Consider the following 23,570-nt stretch of genomic DNA (forward strand, 5'->3'; position numbering starts at 1 on the left):
CAACTTCACCTCCCATTTCTCATGTAGAATTCCACATGTAAATCCAATGTTTCCTAGGATCTACTACGTTAAAAAGTATTGGCAGATGTGTATTCGATGGTGAGAATTGCCTAGAGGAAACAAGCGGGGGTGGGCATCACAGGTGGCAAGCAAAGAAATGGGAAGAGGATATTGGATTTTATGTAAATTATGGAAAGAAAATAAAAAAAAAGGCCTTTTGCCAAGCGCAAACTCCTCGTTGTGTTTCGCTTTTGTAAATCAACATTTGGAACTGCTGCTCCATATTCTCTATCTTAATAAAAAGATATAAAATTATTTTGTGTATTCGGTAAATTTTTTATTGGAATAAGGGGAAAACACCTTTCGTATTGGAATAAAAATAGAATGATACTTTAAAAAAAAGTGGAGCGTCACTACGCATACTCCCCACCTGCTTGGATTGACGTGCCACGTCGCTGACAATGTCTTGACTGTCGAGTGTGGACTTTAATCCATTTAGATTTGGTTAATTCAATGCATGGCCCGTGCAAATTTGGACTTTCATAGCAGACGATTGCTACGCTTCTGTCAATTACCCGTAATGATTACCTGCTTTTTTTTAGCTCTGATGATTGGCTAGAATCACTATCCCAATTGGAAGTTTAATGGAGTTTTATTCCCATTAATTAGCATGCCATATAGGATTTTTTATTACATGTCATCTAATTTAAAGAAGAGAGATGATACCAGTTTCATCTAGATGAAACCACTTGTACACGGATATTAACTCTCTGTAAGTCATGAAACTAAATATTATTAGGAGTCTATAAAACCACAATATAAAATTTTGTATTGGGAGAGGTATTTTCAAATACTATTTCATTTTCTTGTTGCTTACATGACTATCTTGAAAACATTAAAATGAAATCTCCATTAGGATTAACGTAAGGCTAAGGCTGGGCGTGCATATACCGCGCGCGGAGATATGAATACGATTACGATGGATGGCTCGGCATTAGCTCTTGCTCCCACCCAAAAGCCGTCCATGCGCCATTGCCGCCCGTTGCCGCAAGTAACGGCCGAGTGAAATAAAGGCGTCGTCGTCCTCGTCCTTGTTTGCCTTTGCACCTCCGCCACGCGATCCCCCCAACCCGTACGAGCTGCCGGTTAGCCCTTTTTCTTGGCTCCGGTTGCTCGGCACGGACTCATCAAGGCATCGATCACAATTCACCCCACGCCAAAACGAACCAGCCAGCCGGCGCCGGCGGTCTCCTAGCGGCTTTCGTCCAATGCCGTCCAACCCATCTCTCGAGCTCTGTCCTCAAGCGAAGATAGGTCATCCGTCCGTCACCCATTCCCCCCTGTGCCGACCGGAGCACAACTGCAGGCGCGAGCACGGCGGGGGCAACGCGCGGCACTCTCGGCAGACTAGCACCACCAGCTAGCCTCCTGCTCTTGCTGGCACGTAGACGTAGCACGTACAACTACAAGTACCTTTGATCTGCAGAGAGACATCGAGTGATCGAGAGATTGGTTGGACGCAGCTTGCGAGTCCTTTTGTTTTGTCGCCACGAAGCAGGAGCGCACAGACAGTTGCGTGCGCCTCATGTTTACAGGCATGGTGCTTGACCGTTGACTCGGTTGGTCCATCCAGCAACAAGCGTGTGGTCGTACCTCATGTCACGCGCCGCCACCACCGTGCAAACGTCGGGTCCGTCTTTTAATAACACGTATTGCCCGCGTATTGCCACAAGGCGAGCAGTACATAATACGTACTCTCCACGTTTCAAATTGTAGATCATTTTAATTTCTACATTTATAAATATTATTATGCATCTAGACACAACGATTTATGTATAATAATATTTATAAATTAAAAAATTAAAATAATCGAATAGATGGAGTAAATTCTGCCCGGCAGATAATATCGACGTCGGTGTGCGTCTTCGTCTCGCGGCGAAAACTTCTACACGCACGAAGACACCTTTGTCTTTGTGATAACGACGAAGAGGATTACGATAACGACGCCACCTCTGTGAATCCACACCACGGGCCCATGCACAGCCGGTCAGGTCAAAGTTACTGCTCCTCGACCTCGATCAATTATCGGCGCACGCTACCACCACCCAATCCAAACCTGCAAATTAAATCAGAAAACTTTTCCCACCCGAAATCCTACGCACCTCCGAATCGCAGGCTTCACCGCCCCCTCCCACCGGCTTCTTGGCCCACACGGCAGCAGCAGCCGCTCGCAGCAGTTGCCCGCGTGCGCTTACGCCAAAAAGCCCTCGCGAAGCGTCGTTTAGGGGCTGCTGGTTCCCAGCCACAGCCAACCACACCTAAAGTTAGGTTTGCCACAATTGGTAGGTGTTTTGGTTCAAGAATAAACTGAGGCTCGCCACAGCTGCGGCCTGCGGAGCCCTCGCGCCACAGTTTTTGCTGCCAAGGTGCGGCGAGTTTTTTCGGCGCCACACCCGCCGTGGCCGCCAACGCTGCCGAAAGATCCCAGTCCCTCTACCTAGCGCGAACGCATCTGCTTAAGTTTACCGCAAACATCATGCCTCTCCCACATCAGCTGCATGGTTGATCCGCTTCCGCGCCGTCATGCTCGCTCACCGCGGCAGACTCCTCCCCGACAGGTTGCGCACTTCTGCAGATCCCTTCTCATCTCCTTTCACCAGCACCATCGATTTTTTCCCCGAGCGTGCAGATCTGAAGAATCTCCTGTCAAGCAGTTGCGGCAGCGGAAGGGAAGGGAAAAGGAAACAAATGAAGGACAGAGGAAGCAGACGACCACCGAGGAGTGGAATCATCGCTGCGGCCACTCGAGTAGCAGATAGGAATCCCATTCTTTTTTTCTTGTTTTGACTGCCATCGATTTGTTCAACGGACTGGCCTGCTGCGACGAGCAGCAGCAGGCTAGCAAGTTGCGATTGGCCGATTGCAATCCCCCTCTAGCTCCTTCACTAAGTACTTATCTTTTTTCATTGGTAGCACTGTTAAGATTAATATGGCCGTCATTTTTATTAGAAGCACGATAAAACAAAGATGAGGTATCGATTTATATTAGATAGCATTTTTATTGACTAATATATGCTGGAGTGTAAGACTATATTTTGACATGTACTATTTCTATTCTATCTTGTGGAGAATGGGGTGTAATCTTAACATACAAACAGGTGCCACATTCTTTTGCCAAACATTTGCCAAACATTTATGGTACCAATCCAAACAATAACCACACTGATTTTGCCGCTACCAACCAAACAACCTATTATTGTCACATAATGTGGCGTGCCGCAACGTGACTTCTAGCTAATTTTAGCGTGGCAAATTGGATCCGTGTACTAATTTTTAGTTCAAGTCACATCAGATATTTGATGCTAATTAGAAGGACTAAATATGAACTAAAGCTGTGGCTAATTCGCGAGACAAATCTATAAGCTTAATTAATTCATGATTAGCACATATTTACTGTAGCATTATATGGTCAAATCATGAACTAATTAGATGTAATAGATTCATCTTGCGAATTAACTTTCATTTATGCAATTGGTTTTATAATTAACCTATATTTAATACTTATAATTAATATCTGAATCTCAAGATAACGTGGACTAAATTTTAATCTCGTAAACCAAACAGGCTCCCCCGGTTCAAAGCTCCCAAAAGGATGGGCCGGCGGGCGCGTCACGTGACGCCCGCCCGTGAGCCTCCACCTGGCGTCCCCCTACAGGCTTGCAGGTGGGCCACCCCACGTGCCATCGATCTTATCCACACACCCGTGCTGGCCGCGCCACGTCCTGCCTTCCGCTGCCCGCGACCCGCCACGACCGAACCGTGCACCCCCGGCGCCAGCCCCACCCGCATCCGTTCGCGGTCTACGGACCGGGTCTAGGGTCGCGAGGGCGCTCCGGCCCAAAGCGCAACACTGCGCTATAACCGCTCGGCCTCATACCTTCTTCTCGCTCGCTCAGCCGCTCAGATCCCGAAAGCTTTGGGGGAAGGGAAGGGAGACTGTGCACCGGATCGGCCTTCGGTGATTACGACGGGAGAGGGATGGGCCTCCTCGACAAGCTGTGGGACGACACCGTCGCGGGGCCCCGCCCGGACACCGGGCTCGGCCGCCTCCGCAAGCAGCCCGCGCGCCCCGCCGCCGTCAAGATCAATGGTGAGTGAGCGAGCTAGCTGGCCACCGCCGGCGCGGCGCGGCGCTGGAAGGAGAAAGTACGCGCGCACCCATATCGTAGTCGGTGGTGTTCCCTTCGATCTGACCTGTCGTTCGGTTTCCCGTTGGTCGTGCAGATCCGGCAGGGGACGCCACGGCGTTCGTCCCGCCGTCGCCGGCGTCGGGCAGCGAGGAGACGCCCGTGAAGGTGACGCGCAGCATCATGATCAAGCGCCCCGCGGGGTACCCGTCGTCGCCGAGGAGCGCGGCCAGCACGCCGCCGGCCTCGCCGCTGGGGACCACCCCGCCCATCTCGCCGTTCGCCGGCGCCGGTGAGTGCCCCGAGACCCCCGGGCTCTCCCTCCATTCGCATTAACCATTGGCTACTGGTATGGGGTACTTTGGTCATTTCGCGGCAGCGCACCCGTTTCTCCCTGCAAACGACGTGACCGGTGGCTTTCGCTTGCGTGGTTTTGTCGCCCAGTTAGGAAGCGTCTAGATGGGGCGTACTGGGGCAGGGGCGTTTTGGATATTCCACCCACTGGGTGCTTTTAGCTCTGGGGTCACGATCGTGGATGCATGGCTGGATATTATCGTATTAACTATTTGATAAGTTATCATTTATTTCTTGAAATGCAGCAAACATATCGGATAAACGTAGCTATCAATGGGGTTATGTGGGGTACAACTCAAAAGGAAAATGAAGTTGCTTTTCTTTGTCTGTTATAATATAAATCCAATAACGGATATGGTTTGCTTTCATCTGTATCGTGTATGGACCTGCTTTAACATTTATTACAAGGTACCTGTTTGGTGAAGTTACATGCATGAGAAGTTATCTTTGTGGTCTTGCCTAATTTAAGCTGCCAGTAGATGTTCTGTTAATGATTTTATAGCTGAAGGCTTGACATCAGCCCAAGAAGATAGCCACTATTTCAAAGCTTGGTCTTGGTCTGCGAACTAGTTATCTAGTCACGGAGGAACAACCTCACGAGTCCCTGGTATACAAATGACTTTACTGAAGCCAATATTGTGATATGGATTATTCGAGGCACCTTCTAGAATCAACCAATCAAGGATGATATTTGTAATCATTTCAGCGTTTCATTCAATTTTAAAATCTACAACCATGTTTAAGTTTTAGCGAATTCTTATCTGGTAGTCTATTTCTTTTAACTCTTGTTGGTGCTGCTATCCACTGTTTGCAGTAGCTGAGTGTTGCGGATTATATGTACTCGTTAGCGCGAATAACATGGACCTTCAGTAGTACCGCTGATTGCACTCACGATATTAGCTTATGTCCAGCATGTATTAGTTCAGTGTTTCAGAGATGCTACCTCTTTCATCTGATTGAATCTTGCCTAACTTTGAGCACTGAATCCATCAGGTGGTCGCTTCAGAAGGAAATCATCATCTGATGCATATGAGAGGGCATCCCCGCCAGGGACGACCAGCCACCCTCCTCCCTTTGAAGTGTGAGCACGCAACATGTTCACACCCCTTTTTGCTCCTTGACAAGCATCTACTTCACCTAAGTCAGGGGAAGGAGGAGGGAAGACATCAAGAGGGGAACGGGGATAAGTCGCTGGCTGTCTTACCTCTACTGTGATATATTGTAGATGCCGCTATGTGTAGTGTTTTTGCATCCACTCTGTGGCTTTAGTCTGTAGAATATGCTGAAAGCTCTTGGTGTTGTGCCGTGTCAATAAGCTGCTGTGTGCATATGGCGGGTTAGGGCTGCGTGGAGCTTTGCCGCAGCCTGCAATCTCGCCGCGTTGTGTTTGTTTCCTCTACCTGCTGTGTCAAATGGATGGTGTGTGGAGGATGGGGTCGTGCTTGTAATGTTAGCAGGGTTCGAGGTGGAGTGCATGTAATCCTTTTTCGATGTGTATGGTATCTAATAAACTGAAGGTGTTTTCTTGAACTTGCTGTGAATCTATGATGCCATATGATGCACCCGGGCCTGTTGATTGCGCTTTGTGCCGTGTGCGCCATTGGGCGCGATGATAATGACAGTTGCTCATCTCATGCACACTTTCAGATAGCCACCATGTACGTGGTTGGCAATAATATTTATTAGTGAAGGAAGCAGGAAGATTCTGGCAGCAGTGTTTTGCAGCAGCCTGCAGGTCTGCAGGACAGCAGTTATTCGGCAGCTCGGCACCGTTCTGAAGTTTCTCGCTCAGGCTCTCAGCGTCTCCAATTTGACAGCATACGGTCTTTACTACGTTCCCTGACTCCCTGTCATGTACGGACACACGAGCTGCGTAGCCTGCATACTATTTTGATACTGGTATATCTGTGTTAGGGTGCATACAATTCTTAGATTCAACGAGGATTACCAATCTCAGCTAGACTCCAGGAGTGTGGTTGGCTTACCAAATTACAGTATTACGCTTCCACTGCTCATCAGACTTGTTGATGTATCTTTTCAGAAGATAGCTCGGGTCACTACTCCACGTAGATGAATTCAGAGGCACCAACCGGAACTGAGAAGTTGCAGTGGCCGTTCACCACCTTCGGAGCATCAGGAAGGACCATGTTGTCTGTTCTAGAGTTAAACTCTGCATCTCGAACTGCAAAACAGGTCCGGTCTGTCGCAGGTTCAGTTTACCTTTTGTTGCTGAAAGCGCTGAATCGTCCTGCTCCGAAATTGTGGAAACCTTCTGCAAAACAAAACATCGTGTCGTTTTGAGATGCGCCAATGCATCACGCATGATCGTGTCAGTTCAATAGCCTGAATTGTTTCCTTTAACTTTGGGGATTTCAGATTTTCTGGCACAGCGAGAGCAGGAAAACGCAAGCGTGGAGTTCGCCCAAATCCTGTTGAGCTGTACAGCCTCACTCTCGCCGTCTCCTAGGCCCCACCTGGCAGAGGCCCTTCCCGAGCTGGTTGAAGTTGAACCCAACCAGGCAGCGGGTCCCCTACCGGATCGGACTTCACCTCGTACGAGTTCCGACCGACCAAAACCCTCGCACCGCCGCCGGCGTCCGTCTGACCATGCCGCCGCCGGAGCTGACGGATGATCTCATCGACGAGATCCTCCTCCGATTCCCCCCGGAAGAGCCCGAGCTCCTCGTTCACGCTGCCCTCGTCTGCAAGCGCTGGTTCCGCCTCATCTCCGACCCCCGCTTCCGCCGCAGGTTCCGGGAGCTCCACCGCGCGGCCCCGATGCTGGGGTTCCTCTGCACCGACTACAGGATTTCCCGCTTCGTGCCCACCTCCTCTGCGCCCCTGCCCCACGCCATCCCCGGCAGTTGGCGCGCCGTCGACGCGCGCCACGGCCGCGTCCTCCTCAACACCGCGGCTTCCTGGAATGATTTCTGGTCCGGCTGTTCGGGGGACGACCTCGTCGTCTGGGACCCCATCACGGGCTGCCGCCACCGGCTTCCCAAGCTGCCGGAGCACATGTACCCGCACCTGGACCGCGGCGGTGCTATGTGCCGCGGTGGAGGGCGGCTGTGACCATCTCGACTGCCACCGCGGCCCGTTCCTCGTTGTCTTCGTGTGCACCAGCTCAAGGGAGGCGTTCGCCTGTGTCTACTAGTCGGAGACTGGTGCATGGAGCGGGCCAGCCTCTGCTCAGCTCCGCCGTGGCCGCGTCCATGTGGCTGCGCCCAGTGTCCTTGCGGGGAATGCACTCCACTTCGTGTCTAGTAAACGTGGGAGGAGCTACAAAATCCTGAAACATGTTTTGGGCACTCAGGAAATATCTCTGATTCACCTGCCACGCAAAGCCTATAGGTATCAGCATTGTTCTTGTCTTTAACCTTGTAGCTGTCTTGGTTGTGACCTATTAATGTCACATAATAGGTTAGAAATTCAGATAACCACTGATGATCTACATACTAAATAAGAGGTTTATCTCTTGAATTTTGAGTTCATTTCACTTTGTGAGTTTGTGCTTTTTCATTAGCTATTAGTCGATTACTGGCAATTTGTTAGTCCATGTGTTGAGTGAATAATGTTTAATGAGGCCAAATTAATTCCACATTTAGCTTATGTGTGTTTTTTTAGAGTGTCTCACTCGATTTTTTTGACCATACGATCCGAGATCGAACCGGCCTCCTCCTTTATCTCCTCCACCGGTCACCCCACGTTATCCGCTCGCCTCCACCCGACGCCGTCATCGATCACCAGTAGTAGTAATGCACACACACATTTGTGCTAGTCTTCACGATATTCATATGGCTTGCTAGCTTGTGCACATGCACGTACGCGAGTACGTTGCACGCATCCTGTGCAAGGATGGGCGAGACGATCCTTCGCTTGACGCCGTTCGCCCATCGGCCGTCTTCGTCGACTTGAGCTAGCCATACGGTACCCAGCTAAAGACTGGATCCCGGCACACTCGCCTCGTAATTCTTGCCGGCAGCATCGTCTTCCTACGCGCCACCGCCTGGACGTCTGGCAGCTTCAGACTTGGACGGCCTCGTCTTCATGAGTGCCATCGCCTAGACCAGCCTCGATCGGAGTCGTCTCTATGGGTGCCGTCCTCTGGGAGCCTAGCAGCATGAGCATCAACCTGAACCCCCGAAGATAAACAGAGGTGGCATTACTCCTTCCTTGCTCGTCTGGTTCCGCGGCTTCGGCTTCACTCCGGCGTGTCGCCGGCTCCGTGCGCCGACGGTGGACGAAGCTCGCCGGTGGAGGTTGTGGAAGGCGCTGCCGGCTAGTGCAGAGGCAGGTCTTGAGGGCGCCGGGTAGGAGGTCGGACGCTCCCCTCGGCTCCTTCTTTTGGCGGCTCTTCCTTGGGAAAAGATCCGCCCGCGACGCGAGGAGGCAGCAGCTTTATATAGGCCATGGGTTAGGGTACCGAGCTGCCGAGGGACTCCCAGCGCCGCCTTAAGTTTGTTTTGCTTTGGCAGAGATATCTGCGAGTTGTTGATGTTCTTGCTATTAGGATGAACAATAATATCTATCTGAAGCTTTTTAGCTTTATAGCCATCTCTACATCGGTGGCCAGATAGTCCCTGAGACATGGGCCTGATGAGGGAGTCCCTAGCACCTACACACGTACATTATATTATCAGGATAAGAGCAACTTCAAGAGTTCCTCAAAAAATTCTTCCCCAAAACCAGGTATTGGGGGCTATGCTAAAAAATTTTTTCCCAAAAAATATATCAGCCCACAGCAGATCGCTAAAAACTACTCCCCAATAATTTAAAAGAGGCCACGTTATCGGATTGGGCCCATTTAGTATCCGTTAATTTTTTTCTCCAGTACCGGAGCCCGTCAAAAATCCTTCTCCGGTATCCTATCACGCCGCCTGCCCCGCACGGACGTTTCACGCCGCCAGCCCCCTGCGCACGGTGAACAACTCTGGCAGCCCCTGCGCAGGATTTCTGGTGCGTCCTACGTCCACGTCCTCCAGAGCTGGATATGAAAGTAATGATTAGGCATCATTTGCATTTTGTTTTTTTTTTGCAATCACATGCTACAATGAGGATTCTGTCGTAATCAGGTTTTTGTGGCCGCCAATACCTAGGATAAATAGTTGCTTTGATCTCCAACTATAATTGGAGATAGGTGAAAGGGAATTGCTATGGATCGACGAAGCTTTTCGATGCATCTAGTGTTGGATTCGTCGTCAGATGATGACAATGATGATTTCTTAATCTCTATTACTCATGTGGTCGTGAATGCGAATGAGTCCGATGATTAAACAAAACATCGTGGTTCTATCATAGGTCATCAAGTACTTCAGCAAGATAGACAGACAGGGCATCAGAGGTTGTATCAAGATTATTTTTCAGATGATCCTACGTACGGATATAGTTATTTTAGATGACGGTATGTAAACAATAGATTTATTTGGACCATTTTTAAAAAAAAATCATATTATACATGTGTCTCGTTACTCTTTTTTTTTTGAAATGAGCCAGCAGGAGAGCTGCTGCTATATTAAAAGAGAGGAAAAGCCCGACGGGCTGTATACAAACGTACTATACAAGCTGTACACTCGCATCCCCGAAACGGGGAGGCAGAACTCCGCTTATGACAACTAGTACAAAACAGGACACTCAACCTGAGAGAAAGTCCCCCAAGTGTTTAGCTCCCGCAGCAACCCACATCACAGCTTGGTTCTTGATGCTGTCGGTTATCTGGGTAACCGTCTTGTGTTTGTGTTGGAAGACCCTCCGATTTCTCTCTAGCCAGATTTCCCAAAGAACGAGTATAATTAGGGTCCGCAACCCTTTCCCCCCGTTCCCCTCGGCCACCAGGCTAGCCAGCGTCGCTATCCACCAATTATGTATGGAGTCGTGCCTATCCCAACGGCTTGGATCAACGTTAGGGCATTGCGTCCATGTGTTAATTTCCGTCCAAATTAGCCGTGTGAAACTGCAGTCGGCGAAAAGGTGATACCCTGTCTCCTGCGCTGTGCTGCAAAGGGCGCAGGTTGGGTTACTAGTCCATCCCCGACGTTGGAGTCTATCCGCTGTCCAAATTCTATCTTGCACGGCTAACCAGCTGAAGAATTTGCACTTTGGTGGCGCCCATGTTTTCCAGATTAGGTTCTCGAGATTAGTTGTCATGGATCCTATGAATTGTACTCTGTATGCCGATTGTGTGCTGTATTTCCCATTCGGCGTGAATTTCCATGTGATGGTGTCCGGGACACCTGGCGTAAGGTGCAGGCGGTTGGTCTCAACCCATAGTCGGTAGTACTCAGTGAAATATGTGGCAGTAAATCCTTGATGAAGAAGGTTTAAATCTCTTATCCACGTGTGATTTGCGACTGCATCATGTAGTGTCCTGTTCTTCCTTCTGGAGATACGATATAGATTTGGCACAATGTCCCTTGGCCTTTGTCCATTTACCCAGCCACTGTCCCAGAAGGAAGTCTTGTTGCTGTCTCCCACTGTAATCTTGGTTGCCGCCGCAAAGAGTTTGCGGTCCGTTTGGGAGCAAGGGATGTCCTGGCTTTCCCAGGAAGGTCCATCATTCATCCAGTCCTGCCAGAGCCATCGTAACCGCAAGGCCCTAGAGAATTTTCCGAGGTGTAACACACCTAGCCCTCCTCCCCTCCTAGGCCTTGCAGATCGTGTCCAATTCACTTTGCATTTCCCGCCTGTGAGCGGCTCCGTCCCCGCCCATAGGAATTTCCTTCGCTTAGCATCAATAATCTTCAGTATCTCTTTGGGCGCTTTGAGGGCCGATAGTAAGTAAACCGGCTGAGCAGTTAATACTGATTTGACCAAAGTGAGTCTACCAGCTGTCGTCATGTTTCTGCCACTCTAACTATTTAACTTGGCCACGACCTTGTCTAACAAGGGTTGGAAATCTACAGCTTTCAGTCGCAGTGTGGATAGTGGTAGCCCAAGGTATTTGATTGGAAAGGCTCCCCTCCTCGTCGGTAGATTTTCCAGTACCACGTCCAATTGCACGCCTTCGCAACAGATAGGGACGATAGTCGATTTGCGGAAGTTTGTTTTCAGACCTGTTGCATCCCCGAAATTTTCCAAGATGTTAGTTAGTGCATCAATTTCCTCTTTTCTTGGTGCTATGAATAATGCCGCATCATCCGCGTACATCGAAATACAGCATGAGGGCGCCCTTCCGCGTAGTCTGGTAAGGATGTTCATATCTGTCGCTAATTGCAGGATCCTTTGTAGGGGATCGATCGCTATAACGAATAGAAGCGGTGATAATGGGTCACCTTGCCTCAACCCACGGCCATGTTTTATTGGTGGATTCGGGACTCCATTTAGGAGGACGCGTGAAGAAGAGGTAGACAGAATGGCCGCAGTCCAATCGCACCAGCGAGTGGGGAATCCCAAGTGACGCAGAAGTAGGAGAAGGTAGTCCCATCGTATGGAGTCGAAGGCTTTAGCGATGTCCAATTTGAGGAAAATAGCCGGCACTTTGTTCCTATGATATCTTCTTGCCGTACTTCGCACTGTCATAAAGTTGTCATGGATACTCCGCGTCTTAATGAACGCGCTTTGGCATTTGGAGACAATTGTATTCATGTGGGGTTGTAATCTCAGTGCCATAGCCTTCGTGATGATCTTGATGAACGAGTGAATGAGGCTTATAGGCCTGAAGTCCTGCACGGTGTTCGCCCCCTCTTTCTTCGGGATGAGTATGATGGTAGCTGTGTTAATTAGCTGGAGGCTGTTGCATCGGAGACAGTAGAACGCATTTACTGCTGCCATTACATCTTGTTTTATGGTGCTCCAGCATGATTTTAGGAATAGCCCCGTAAACCCGTCCGGACCAGGGGCTTTATCCCCTGGCATGCTAAGGATTGCTTGCTTGATTTCCTCTTCGGACCACGGACATAGTCTAGAAATGACAGATCATGCTGGTTGAGGCGAAGAAGGTCCCAATTGAGGTCCACTATGCGTGGTTGGGGCTGCTTCATGGCTGCCGTAAAAAAATCTTGTATGTCGGCCGCCTTTTCTTCGTGTGTGCATGCCCAACCATTCTCTCTTTTAAGCTTCGGTATGTAATTTTTGCGCTTCCTGGAGTTTACTCGCCGGTGAAAAAAACGCGTATTAGCGTCTCCGAGTTTAAGGTTTGAGCTTCTGCTTGCTTGATTTTTGCGCGCGCGCTTAATTATGGCTAGCCCCATGACCCTTAGCTTTAGTCTGCTCCGCAGGGTTCGCTCGGCCTCCGTAAGTTGCTAGTGTTCTTGCGCTATGTCGAACCGTAGAATCACATCCAGGGCCATATGCAACTGCATTCTCGCATCCGGTATGAGGCGTCCACTCCACTCTCTTAGTGCGACAGCTGTGGTGTGAAGCTTGTGAAAGAGTCTGTGAAAAGGCTCGTGATGCGGCGATTGCGTGGTCCACGCACATGCTACAGTATCCGTAAACCCCGGGAGCATTGTCCAATAGTTCTCAAACTTGAAGGATTTGGGGCGCCTGGGGCCACTTTGATTAGAGAGCAAGATAGGACAATGGTCGGATAGGGAAGTTGAAAGAGCGTGTAGAACGTGGGTGTTGAATGCATTTTCCCATTCCGCATTTGCAAAAACTCTATCCAGTCTAACAAGTGTCGGGCTTTGCCTCTCGTTGCTCCAAGTGAATTGCCTATTTTGAAGATGTATCTCGCGTAGATCAGTGTCATCTAGTGCTTGTTTGAATAAATTCATAAGCCTCAGGTTTAGCTTGTTATTATTTTTGTCGCTTGCTTTGTAAATAATGTTGAAGTCGCCCAGGACTAACCATTGAGAGCCGCGTTGAGGTCGCTGTGCTTGTATTTCTACTAGGAACTGGGGTTTTTCATTAGACTGTGTTGGCCCGTAAACCACGGTGAGCGTGAACGAATTCTCCGTTTCCTGCATTGCTACTGTTGCTGTTATGTGATAGGTTCCTAGCACAATGTCTGTGAGTGCAACGTGAGAGCTGTTCCATAACAGTAGGATGCCACCCCTGGTTCCATTAGGTCCCCCAGCCGGCTTGTACGAGTGGCTGTCAAGCCTGGAGCCTCCTAAATAACTTGCCATGAAGTGGTCAATATTACTTAACTTGGTTTCCTGGAGGCATGCGATGTGGCAAAGGGTTGATGAAATGGTCTCCCGTACTGTATCTCTCCTTGCTCTCTGGTTTAGGCCTCTCACGTTCCAGCATAGGATTTCAAGATTCATGAGGGATTTGTGAAACGCTTGTCCTTGGCTGGCTTTGCCCACTCCATGGGACGGTACATGCACAAGCATTGCAGCACCCACCCACACTTGGTATACGCAGCGCCCACCAGTGTTGACATGCTGCCATTGCTCGTGACACTGAGCACCCGCTGCAGAGAAAGACCACGTTCGAGCAGGCAGCTGAAGGCAAATAGTGCACCAGAGGAAAACCGTAGCATTGTTGCATACAAGCAGCAGACAGCAGGCAACCAACAGGCAGCACAGGCATACTTCTCTTGGTCAACACACGAAGGGGACGAATTGCAGACATAAGTGAAACCCCATAGCATTGTTCAGGTGGCAAGATTACATTCGAGCTGAAATGTAGCATAACTAATACGACGGCTAAGCTGCAGAAATTAGTGATTACAGATGTTGTGGTTAACATGATAAGTAGCAGGACTCTCTGTGGTTGCTGCGTTTGGATCAGATGATGGCCTGCGGAGCTGCAGTCGCTGCAGCAAAGGCCCCTCCGTGAATGTTGTTGGCGGCTTCCCCTTCTCCCTCCTGAGCTATGTCCCCCTGAAAGTCTTCAATGGCCTCGCCAGCCACCCTAGCCATTGCTTCATCAAGCTCTTGAGCAGCAGGGTCATCAAGGTTGAAAGCCGCCGTCAGCGCCGCAATAACATCTTGAGGCACCGGACCCTGGAACATAGACAAGTAATCCTGCAAAGCAGCCTCGATGGGCTGTAGATCATCAGTGAGTAGACCCAATTTGCGACAGAGGTTATGTTGCGCTCTTTGAACCGTCGGCATCGGCCTACGATTTGAAAGTCTTGCACTGCGGCGTACCGTCGACATGTCAAAAACACGTTTTGGTCGTCGTGGCTTGGGCGCCTTGCCCTGCTGATGCTGCGTCTGGTCCTCCTTGTCTGCCTCCATTGTCTGGAGCTGAAGCACCTGTGCCGGCTTGGTGAAGAAGGTGCTGACCGCAGAGGTTGGCCCGGTCATGCTGCTGACGTTTCCATTGTTTGTTGCTGCTCCATGCTGCTGCTTCAGCACCTGCTCGATATGTGCATTGTTAGAGGGGCAATGGTCGCTGTCAACCGAAGGTGACAGCGGCAGTGGCAGCTCGTGGGTGATTCGCTGGAGGTGCACCTGGAGGCTGTTTAGCGCCTCCTCCACCTCCTGGATCGAGATTGGGTCTGCAGCCGTGTCCTGCAAATCATTTAGGCCACCTGTGCCGCCGGGGGAGGTGCGCTCCATCTGTTCAAGAGGAGGGGAGTTAAGAAAGGTGTGCCTGCTAGGTGAGATGCAATCAGCCATTAGAGGTGTAGACGAAGGTAGCGTTGGAGGCTCCTGGTTCCAGCCAGGCGAGAGCTCCTGTACCGTAGTTGTGTCCCCCATGGGTGAGTTGTGGATGGGCATTGCCAGGTCGACTTTGATGCCATTGAACGCTTGTGACACCTTGACCGTCGGCTGGCTGTTCTTGTCTTTGCGCTGCTCCCTGGACCAGACTTCATCCCCTTCATGTGTAAGGTGAAGAGCATCGGCCAAGACGGCCGCTTTGTTGATGTAGTCATACAGGCTGGGCAGTTGGGGAGGATTGCCGTCGGTCTTCCCATCTTGCCTGCATAGAAAGTTTGCAGCTGCTTCCTTCATATTAGAAGCACGGTTAGCGAACAGGAACTTTAGATCAAGCGCTCTCGCGTCACGGACAGGGCCGAACAGGGAGAGCTGATGAGGCATGGAGGTGCCGCTGGGTTGGGTTTGGTGCTGCCGCTCCCCGTGCTTGCTCCCGCCACCCCAGTTCCGGCGCCTGGGCGAGCGGTCGCGCTCCCGGCCGGTGTCGCCGCCCGTGCCCTTGTGCGCGTCGGGTACGGTCACCTCGCCCGTGCTGATCGCGGTCGTCGTCGTCGTCGTTTCGCCGGCGCCAGACGTTCCACCTGCTGGTGGGATGGTCGTTGTTGTAGCTCCTTCGCTGGCGATCCTCCTTTTCATCGCGCCGGTCGCTCTCCCCTGCCGCACTGCTCCGACCATGGCGAGGATGGTCAGAGCGCGGAGGCGAAAGTTGGCGCTCTACACGTTCCACCCGTCGAGGTCTCGTCTCCCCGTCGATGCACCCAAGGTGCCAGGGAGGGAGCCGGCGGATCGACGGCGTGCAAGACGTCCGGTCGTCGAGGTTGACGGATGCAAGGGTGTAGTCCTGGATCTCCTCGAGGTGAAGGATGACGCAGTGCTTGACGCCGCGCTGCCACTGTCCCGGTGGTGTCTTGGACACCATCACGTCCTCCAGCCTGGGGTCGCGCGCCCGGCTGGTGAACGTGAGCCAGGCACACTTTGGGATGGAGCTTGGGTTAGCTGTCCAAGCCCAAAGGTTGATCGTCTTCGTCTCGTGCGGTTGCTCCAGGTTGGTGTCGATGGCCTCAAGGGCGCAGGTGCTGCCGATGAGCCGTTCCACAATGTCAGCTCGCCAGGCATGCATCGGCACACCGTCAAGGCAGACCCTGACACGGAAGAGGAGCGCTGCGCCTTCAGCATCACGCAGGCTTCTCCACTTGGTGAAGTAGACTTCCACGCCGGAACCTGCAGCCTTCCCCTTCTGGAGAGCTTCGGTGCAGTGGTAACTGTACTTAAACTTGATCAAGAAAGCCTCAGGAAAGTGGCGTGAGACGGTCACCTCTCCGTGGCGCAACCTGAACTCCTCCCTGATGGCGCGTTCGACGTCGCATGGGTCGACAGGTTCCTGGCCACGCACAGCCCAAGTGACCACCGCCGTCGTCTCCCACTCACGCAAATCGGTGTCGATGTCCCCGGTTGCTTGAACCAGGCAATCCACCTGCTCCGGCCTAGTCGCGGGGTCGCCGAGCCGTGACATGGTCGTCGAGGGTGCGGGCTTCGGCGGCGGGGGCAGGTGTTGGCGAGGAGGCGATCGGATCCGGCGAGGTGTCGGCTGTTGTCGTCGCGGAGACCGAGCTTGGCGTGGGGGTGATTGCTGACGAAGAGGAGGCCGAGCTTGGTGACAAAGGGGCTGTTGGCGAGCTGAAGCCCGAGCCTGGCGAAGATGCACCTGTGAAGGCCGAGCGTGGTGAAGGGGGGGCGCGCGTCGATTCTGCTCCCCGGTGAACTCCGCGCGACGGTGAGGGCGCTGCACAGACGGCCTTTTGCTGAGGCGACGGCCAGTAGGGCAGAGCTTGGCGCGGTGACCGTAGCGGAGGCAGAGGTAGCACCTGACGGGGTCGCGGCAGGATGCGGCGCGGTGATCCGGGGCCAAACAGATGAAGCAACGCCTGTTTGTTCTGGCCCGAAAAGCTTGCAGCGTTGGGGAAGGTTGGAGTCGGGGGCGTTCACTGTCGGAGTGTCAATGGGGAGAAGGTCGGCCAGGCGGACTTGAATGGCGCCCTCTCCTCCACCAGTGAGGCTGTCTGACGGCCGTCCAGCCATCCTGAGGAGTGAAGAGGTCGTCCTTGCGCCGCGCTCCGGTCACCTCGGGCACAACTTCAGAGGTAGCAGGACGGGAGATGAGTGGAGAAGACGCGCTGCGGGAGTAACTGCTCCGGATGAGGCGGTAGCTGGGCGGAGAAGACGCACAGCCATGGGCGGAGTTACTGCAGCAGGTGGGAGCAGTAAAAGCGGATAGAGGAGCCTTACCAGGCGCCGGCGCATGATCACCCCTGACAACTTGCGCGTAGGAGAGAAAGGACCGGGCGAGGCGTGATTGCTGCGGATCTGGCGAGATTCGTGCTGTGGAGCTTACCTGGGAAGCATCTGGAGTTCTGCAGTTCAAATTGATGAAAGGGGATCTGGGGGAAAAAGCAGCTGCCAGGGTCTCTGTGCGGGGTCTGGAAGCTGGACGAGGGGCCAGCGGTGGGGATGGCCAGGAGGCCGCGGAGGTTCTGGTTGCTGGGAGGGAGCGGCGCTGGAGCTTGGTCGGCGGGGCAGGGCGTGCCGCCGCCGGAGGCGGCAGGGGAGCGAGCTGTGGGGGCATGTTTTTTTTGCGTGCGCACGTTCATGACAGTTACTTTGGCTCTGTCTCGTTACTCTTGACATGCAGGTTTCGAATGAGGCGTACACTGTTTGTACGCATATGGAATGCCATAGACCAACATGATGAATATTTCGTGCAGAAAAGAAAAACGATGCCAGTGTGCTTGGCCTTTCTAGTCTGCAAAAGATTACCGCAGCATTTCGGATGTTAACTTATGGAGTAGCAGCTGATGCTACAGATGATTATATCCGTATTGGTGAGAGTACTGCTATTGAGAGTCTGAGAAGGGTTGTCAGTGCTGTTGTTGAGATTTTTGGAGATGAGTACTTGAGATCACCTAATGAAGATGATACTGCTAGATTACTTGCCATTGGAGAGAGTAGAGGTTTTCCTGGTATGCTTGGGTCGATTGATTGTATGCATTGGAGGTGGAAAAATTGTCCTTCGGCATGGCAAGGTATGTATACCGGGCATGTGCATGAGCCTACAATTATACTTGAAGCTGTTGCAGATAAAGATCTTTGGATTTGGCATGCTTTCTTTGGGATGCCTAGTTCCCACAACGACATCAACGTTTTGCACCGGTCTTCTTTATTCGCACGGCTAGCTGAAGGTCAAGCTCCAAAGGTGAATTATACCATTAATAATAATGAATATACAATGGGTTATTATCTTGCTGATGGCATATACCCCTCGTGGGCTACAATTGTGAAGAGTATACCTGAACCACAAGGTAACAAGAAGAAATATTTTGCAACTGCCCAAGAAGCTTGTAGGAAGGACGTGGAACGAGCATTTGGAGTTTTACAGTCTCGTTTCGCTATCGTTAGGGGGGCAGCTCGATTTTGGGATCAAGACACCATCGGACAAATCATGAGGGCTTGTGTCATTATGCACAACATGATAGTTGAGGATGAGCGCGATGAGGGAGATGATTTAAATTATGATGGGGTGGGAGAAAAGGTGAATATTTCTCACGATGAAACACCTGAACTTGAGGAGTTTATTAAAAATTACAGGAACATAAGGGACAAAGATATTCACAATCAGCTTCAAGATGACCTCATTGAGCACCTGTGGCAACATCATCCAGACCTCTACAAATGATTGTCTATAGTTCATAGTAATTGTCTGGATTTTTTGCTACGTTATGCTTCAATAATTTTTGCTACGTTATAATTTTTTTTAGTTTGAGATAAACCATACGGACATACTTAATTCTTACTTTCAATAATTGTTACTTTCATCTCAGAGGCATTCTTTCGTCTCAGTGGCATTCTTTCATATGCCATCTCTTAGAGGCATTCAGTCTCCATGTATTACTTCTCCAGTGCCAAGTAAATGCGCTACACATCATCTGGTCAATTGAATATACGCTACACATCATCTGATCAACTAAATATGCGGTACACATCATCTGATCAATCAATAGGTTCCAAAGTGAATAAAATAAGTCTGTAGTTGGAAAATAGTTCCTAAATCAACAAAACACAAACATGATAGTAATTAAGCACTAGGCATAGATAGTCGGCTCATAATCTCAGCCCGTAAGGATATGTAGTATTTCTTTTGATCATGTGGCATGGCAGTTAGGTCCATGGTCATAATCCTTTCTTCATCCCTTCTTTTCTGCAACTGGACCTCCTGGCTCCTCAATTCAAGAAGTAGTTTTTCATTTGCAACTCGATCATGTTCAAGAGCAACTCGATCTTGTTCAAGAGCAAAAGCTTTATTAACCTATCCTCTTTTTTTTTTAGCTCTTTCTCCACATCAGCTTCTTTCTTCTGTGCCCACATATTTTCTAAGGTTGCTGTCACACTTTTTTTCTTCTCTTGCAGCAGTGCTGCTTTTGCCTTCTTCTTACCAATCGGCCTTGTCAATGCATTATCTCTAGACCTTGAACCTCACCTTGTCCTATTTCACTTGGTGAACTTGCATTCGGGTCAGCAATTAAGCTTGTCTTCTGCTTCTTGTTAGATGTTTTACCAACAGCCAATTCATCAATTTTAGAAAGCCATTTTGGTTGTGTTCTCAGCTTATTCCAGCAATGCATGAACTGGAATGCTTTCTGATGTTCGTCTTCAGACTTGTACAAAGCACATGCCTCTGCAACCTACATGCACCACCATACAAGAAATATTCATATACGATATATAAAAATAAATAGTCGAAACAAATCGTGGTATTGCATAGTAAGTACCTTGTCTTTCATTGTACTACCACTCTGACGCCTTAACTCAATTCGTGCTAGACATCCACAAAACTTGTTCACACATTTTTGTATGGTCTCCCACCGGTGCATGAGAGAATTTATGGTACGCTTTGAGGTGCACGTCTTGTGTTCATGGAAGTAATCACAGATACGAGACCAATACTTGGCACCTTTTTGATCTTTGCCTACGACTGGATCCAAGCTTACATTCAACCATGCTGAAACCAAAACCTCATCTTCGTGGTCACTGAAGTTCTTTGATCTCTTATGGTTCGACCTCGCGGAGGCGGCTGCTGGACCAACTTCAATTGCTTGGGATTGTTGGTCAGCACATGTGTTGCTATAATAATGAGAATCTCCTAAATTGGTTTCATCCATCATCATGTTGGAAAAATATCTGTTTCCTGCCCAGTAGGTAGAAAATAAACATCAAGTGGGGAGGCTGCACATATGAAAACTTGCTCAAGTGGCATATTTTATCATGCCAACAAGATGGTGACTACATGCTAGGAGCCAACTAGTCAGCTAGCTAAGCCCCTGAAGTGCAGCTAAGAACCAAGTTTCTTTTCAAAGTAATACAGTTCATTCACATGCCTGCAACTCAATTATGAAGTCGACAATACAAAGCTTGTACAGAACAAAATGACCTAAGTAATAAATTAAAGTTGCTAGGTTAGTTTCCACATTATCTTCAATCAATGCAAAATCCTTCTTAGGCAAAACAAAGCCACTTAGAATTGACTACACAGCACAAGAAATCCATCTTATCTCACGGGAATTGAGTTAAAGAGCTTATGATTCATACCATTCACAAATAGGTTGCCGTTGGCCGCTTGTTCGAAAGCACCAGAGGGGCCGCCGCTGGATGGGTACGGCACCGTCGATAGGGAGTCCAAATCATCACTGGTAAGAGCTACAATCGGAGGACCTTGCAGATCACCACACATGTCACCACTGCCAGGCAGGTCGAGGTCGTCGCTGCTGGACCTCTCCAAATTTCTGCTGCTGCTGTTCCATTGAGGGATGTGGTCGCCGCCGACGAGCACCACACGCCGTTGAAGCATCCCTCCACCGCGCCTTACTTGGCCCTGCCGTGGTGCCTGCATCTGCACAGGCAACAAAGAGTTCAGGCACGTCCAAGCGAAGATATGCAGAACAATATCAGCAATGCAAGTTAGCTCTGTTCCACAACACCATTGTAATATATTAGTTGTATTATGGTTCCATCTAATAAAATAAAGTAAGTTCATTGTTGATATGAAATATTCTTAACTTATATGGCCTTCAGTTTGGACAAAAAAGAGCAGTAAATTGTTTACACCAGTCACCTTCTTACACCAGTCATCTCAATATCATCATAGTAATTACTTTATAACACCAATGCATTATCTGAATGATAGTCCACCAGTTTATATTGCTGAATTCAACGGCATAAGGAAAAACAAAGACTCAGTCAGCTATCCCTTATTGATAGGTTTTAGACTACTTCTAAGTTCATTTAGATATGACACATAGATGTAAGTTAACAAAAGTTCAATATAAATATAGTTCTGTTGCTAATTTCATAAGTAGTGTTCGAGATCACAAGGCTAGAATGTCTTGTGCTCAACACTAGTGAACACCACTGTCTAGGTATCTGTTGCTAAGTTCAGCAGCAGAAGCAAAACAACAGTTCAGTCACTCATAAGCAAACATCACGCTGAACAGTGAAGATAATGCAAGTTAGTTCTGTTCCCACGACTCATCTACCACTTGGTCCTCCAGATCTGGAAGGAGGGGTTTACCCTGAGGCGCTCGGAGAGGACGGAGGGGGTGATTAGCTTGTACTTGGGTGCCTCGGAGAGCAGCTTGTCGTAGCTGGCCTGGTCGAACAGCACCGAGTTCTTCACCTTCTCCTTTTACTTTCCCTTGCTCCACTTCTACAAAAACAAATAAGCGCATCCACCATTAGAACCCCAGAGATGGCAGCAGCCCTGACTGTACGAAGAGACGAGCGAGTCGGAGAGACAGCCGCACCTTCTTCTTTTGCTTGCCACCGCCGCCTGGAACCTGGACTCTTGCGCAGGGGAGGAGAGGAGCGTACCACCACCCGGCGCTCGCCGTCCACCGGGATGCCGCCCCGACCCGCCGCCGCCTGGCCCTCGCCGTCCACCGGGATGCCGCCGCGTAGCGCTCGCCGTCCACCCGGCCGGCGCCCCTCGCCCCGCCGCTCTCCCCACCGCCGCTGCGCGCGCGGGAAGAGGCCGCACGGGGAAGGAATATCTACTCGCGCGCGCGGGAAAGGGTGGGCTCACGCGCGGGAATCGCGATTGGGGGAGAAACGGGAACGCTAAAATATACACGGTGGTAGGTTGTTTTTTAGCGTTGCTAAAAAATTGGGGAAGATTTAGGTGGACTGTTGGAGTTCGTTTTTTCTCTTTTTTTCCCTAAAAAAAGTATTGGGGATAAGATTAGCAGTCTCTTGGAGTTGCTCTAAAAGGGATCTCATTCTTAACTGGCCGCTAATATCCAGGACTTCTAGAAGCATCTAGAACCTTCATGACCGTGTCGGCTGCCCCCACGGGCTCGATCCTATGGCCACATGTATCGTAGAGGACCCAAATACGTGGACCTCGCGTACGTATGTGGGCGCCATGCATACACTATGGGAAAGCTAAAAATTGCCGAATGTATTTTTTTTGCCGAGTGTTTTTTTTCGAGCACTCGGCAAACAAGCTCTTCGCCGAGTGCCAAGCCAAAAACACTCGGCAAATAAAAAACACTCGGCAAATCAGGGCTTTGCCGAGTGTCTAAAAAAAATACTCGGCAAACCACCCTCTTTGCCGAGTATCAAAAAAAACACTCGGCAAAGAGGGGGGTTTGCCGAGTGTCAAAAAAGACATTCGGCAAAGAGGGGGGTTTGCCGAGTATTTTTTTTTGACACTCGGCAAAAAAATAATTTTTTTTCCTCTTTTCACCATGAAATTTTTTCTACTCCCCACATACAACATGTGGTACTCCATGTTAAAATTTGGTATATTTTTGGATTTATTTGCTATATTTATTTAATTAATTGCATTTCAAGGAAATTTTTGGTATAAGTCATATTTGAACTGCAAGTGATTCAAATTATGGAACAAAATGAGTAGAAAAATGATATTCATGTTATTTGGCCCAATTTGAGACCTGACCCATGAAATGAAAAGAAATTTCGAACATCTTGTTCAAGAAACACGACCATGAACGTGTGGCAGTAGTATTTTTAAATTGTAAAAAAACAAGCAAAGTCTGAAAATCATGAGATTTGTCATGATGTGATGATATAATACGTGGAGGTTGTGGAAAAAAATTGAGAAGGTTTTGCACATTTCATCATGTACAATGATTACAAACCGAAGCATCTCAGAAGAAAAATAGTAACTTTGAGAGGATTCGATAAGATTTAGAGTCGAAGTGACGGTTGAGTTTGGTTTGACTACAAAACTTTTTGTATAGTCAATAGAGAACATATATTGGTTCGTGTGAAAATTTGGTATTTTTTGGAAACTGTTGGATATTTTTTAAATTTTTTTCAAAAAAATTTTGCCGAGTGTCCTACGTTGGACACTCGGCAAAGAAACCCTTGACCGAGTGTCCACGTAGGACACTTGGCAAACCAGACGCCC

At 49.6% G+C, this 23,570-nt stretch overlaps 3 protein-coding genes and 1 long non-coding RNA gene across 4 annotated transcripts; all 4 read left to right on the forward strand.

Moving 5' to 3' along the window:
- The first annotated feature begins 2,310 nt into the window (after positions 1 to 2,310).
- LOC101781075 lies at positions 2,311 to 3,123 on the forward strand. Its single transcript, XR_215939.3, has 2 exons — positions 2,311 to 2,618; positions 2,715 to 3,123. It is a non-coding gene; the product is annotated as an uncharacterized LOC101781075 (long non-coding RNA).
- A 549-nt stretch (positions 3,124 to 3,672) lies between these two features.
- On the forward strand, positions 3,673 to 6,071 carry LOC101781340 (dormancy-associated protein homolog 3). The gene is made up of 3 exons (XM_004984376.3): positions 3,673 to 4,150; positions 4,285 to 4,479; positions 5,535 to 6,071. Exons 1-3 carry the CDS (start codon positions 4,039 to 4,041, stop codon positions 5,624 to 5,626), a joined length of 399 nt encoding a protein of 132 aa, XP_004984433.1. The 5' UTR covers positions 3,673 to 4,038; the 3' UTR covers positions 5,627 to 6,071.
- A 1,077-nt stretch (positions 6,072 to 7,148) lies between these two features.
- Positions 7,149 to 7,613, forward strand: LOC101786603. Its single transcript, XM_004986937.1, has one exon. The coding sequence runs from the start codon at positions 7,149 to 7,151 to the stop codon at positions 7,611 to 7,613; it is 465 nt and encodes a 154-aa protein (XP_004986994.1).
- Positions 7,614 to 17,599: 9,986 nt separating this feature from the next.
- Positions 17,600 to 18,821, forward strand: LOC101786995. Its single transcript, XM_004986938.1, has 4 exons — positions 17,600 to 17,710; positions 17,781 to 17,805; positions 17,911 to 18,108; positions 18,226 to 18,821. The coding sequence occupies exons 1-4, from the start codon at positions 17,600 to 17,602 to the stop codon at positions 18,819 to 18,821; spliced, it is 930 nt and encodes a 309-aa protein (XP_004986995.1).
- The last annotated feature ends 4,749 nt before the right edge of the window (positions 18,822 to 23,570 follow it).

This window comes from Setaria italica, chromosome IX, assembly GCF_000263155.2.
Source record: "Setaria italica strain Yugu1 chromosome IX, Setaria_italica_v2.0, whole genome shotgun sequence".
Lineage (NCBI taxonomy): Eukaryota > Viridiplantae > Streptophyta > Magnoliopsida > Poales > Poaceae > Setaria > Setaria italica.

What these genes read in the sequence shown, in the direction of transcription:
- LOC101786603 (XM_004986937.1), top strand. Translation starts at nt 7,149, where the DNA reads ATGCCGCCGCCGGAGCTGACGGATGATCTCATCGACGAGATCCTCCTC.
- LOC101786995 (XM_004986938.1), top strand. Translation starts at nt 17,600, where the DNA reads ATGGCCAGGAGGCCGCGGAGGTTCTGGTTGCTGGGAGGGAGCGGCGCT. An exon ending in GAATGAGGCGTACACTGTTT is followed by an intron (nt 17,806 to 17,910) that starts GTACGCATATGG and finishes AGATTACCGCAG; the next exon opens with CATTTCGGATGTTAACTTAT. An exon ending in AGAGAGTAGAGGTTTTCCTG is followed by an intron (nt 18,109 to 18,225) that starts GTATGCTTGGGT and finishes AAGCTGTTGCAG; the next exon opens with ATAAAGATCTTTGGATTTGG.
- LOC101781340 (XM_004984376.3), top strand. Translation starts at nt 4,039, where the DNA reads ATGGGCCTCCTCGACAAGCTGTGGGACGACACCGTCGCGGGGCCCCGC. An exon ending in CGCCGCCGTCAAGATCAATG is followed by an intron (nt 4,151 to 4,284) that starts GTGAGTGAGCGA and finishes TTGGTCGTGCAG; the next exon opens with ATCCGGCAGGGGACGCCACG. An exon ending in CTCGCCGTTCGCCGGCGCCG is followed by an intron (nt 4,480 to 5,534) that starts GTGAGTGCCCCG and finishes TGAATCCATCAG; the next exon opens with GTGGTCGCTTCAGAAGGAAA.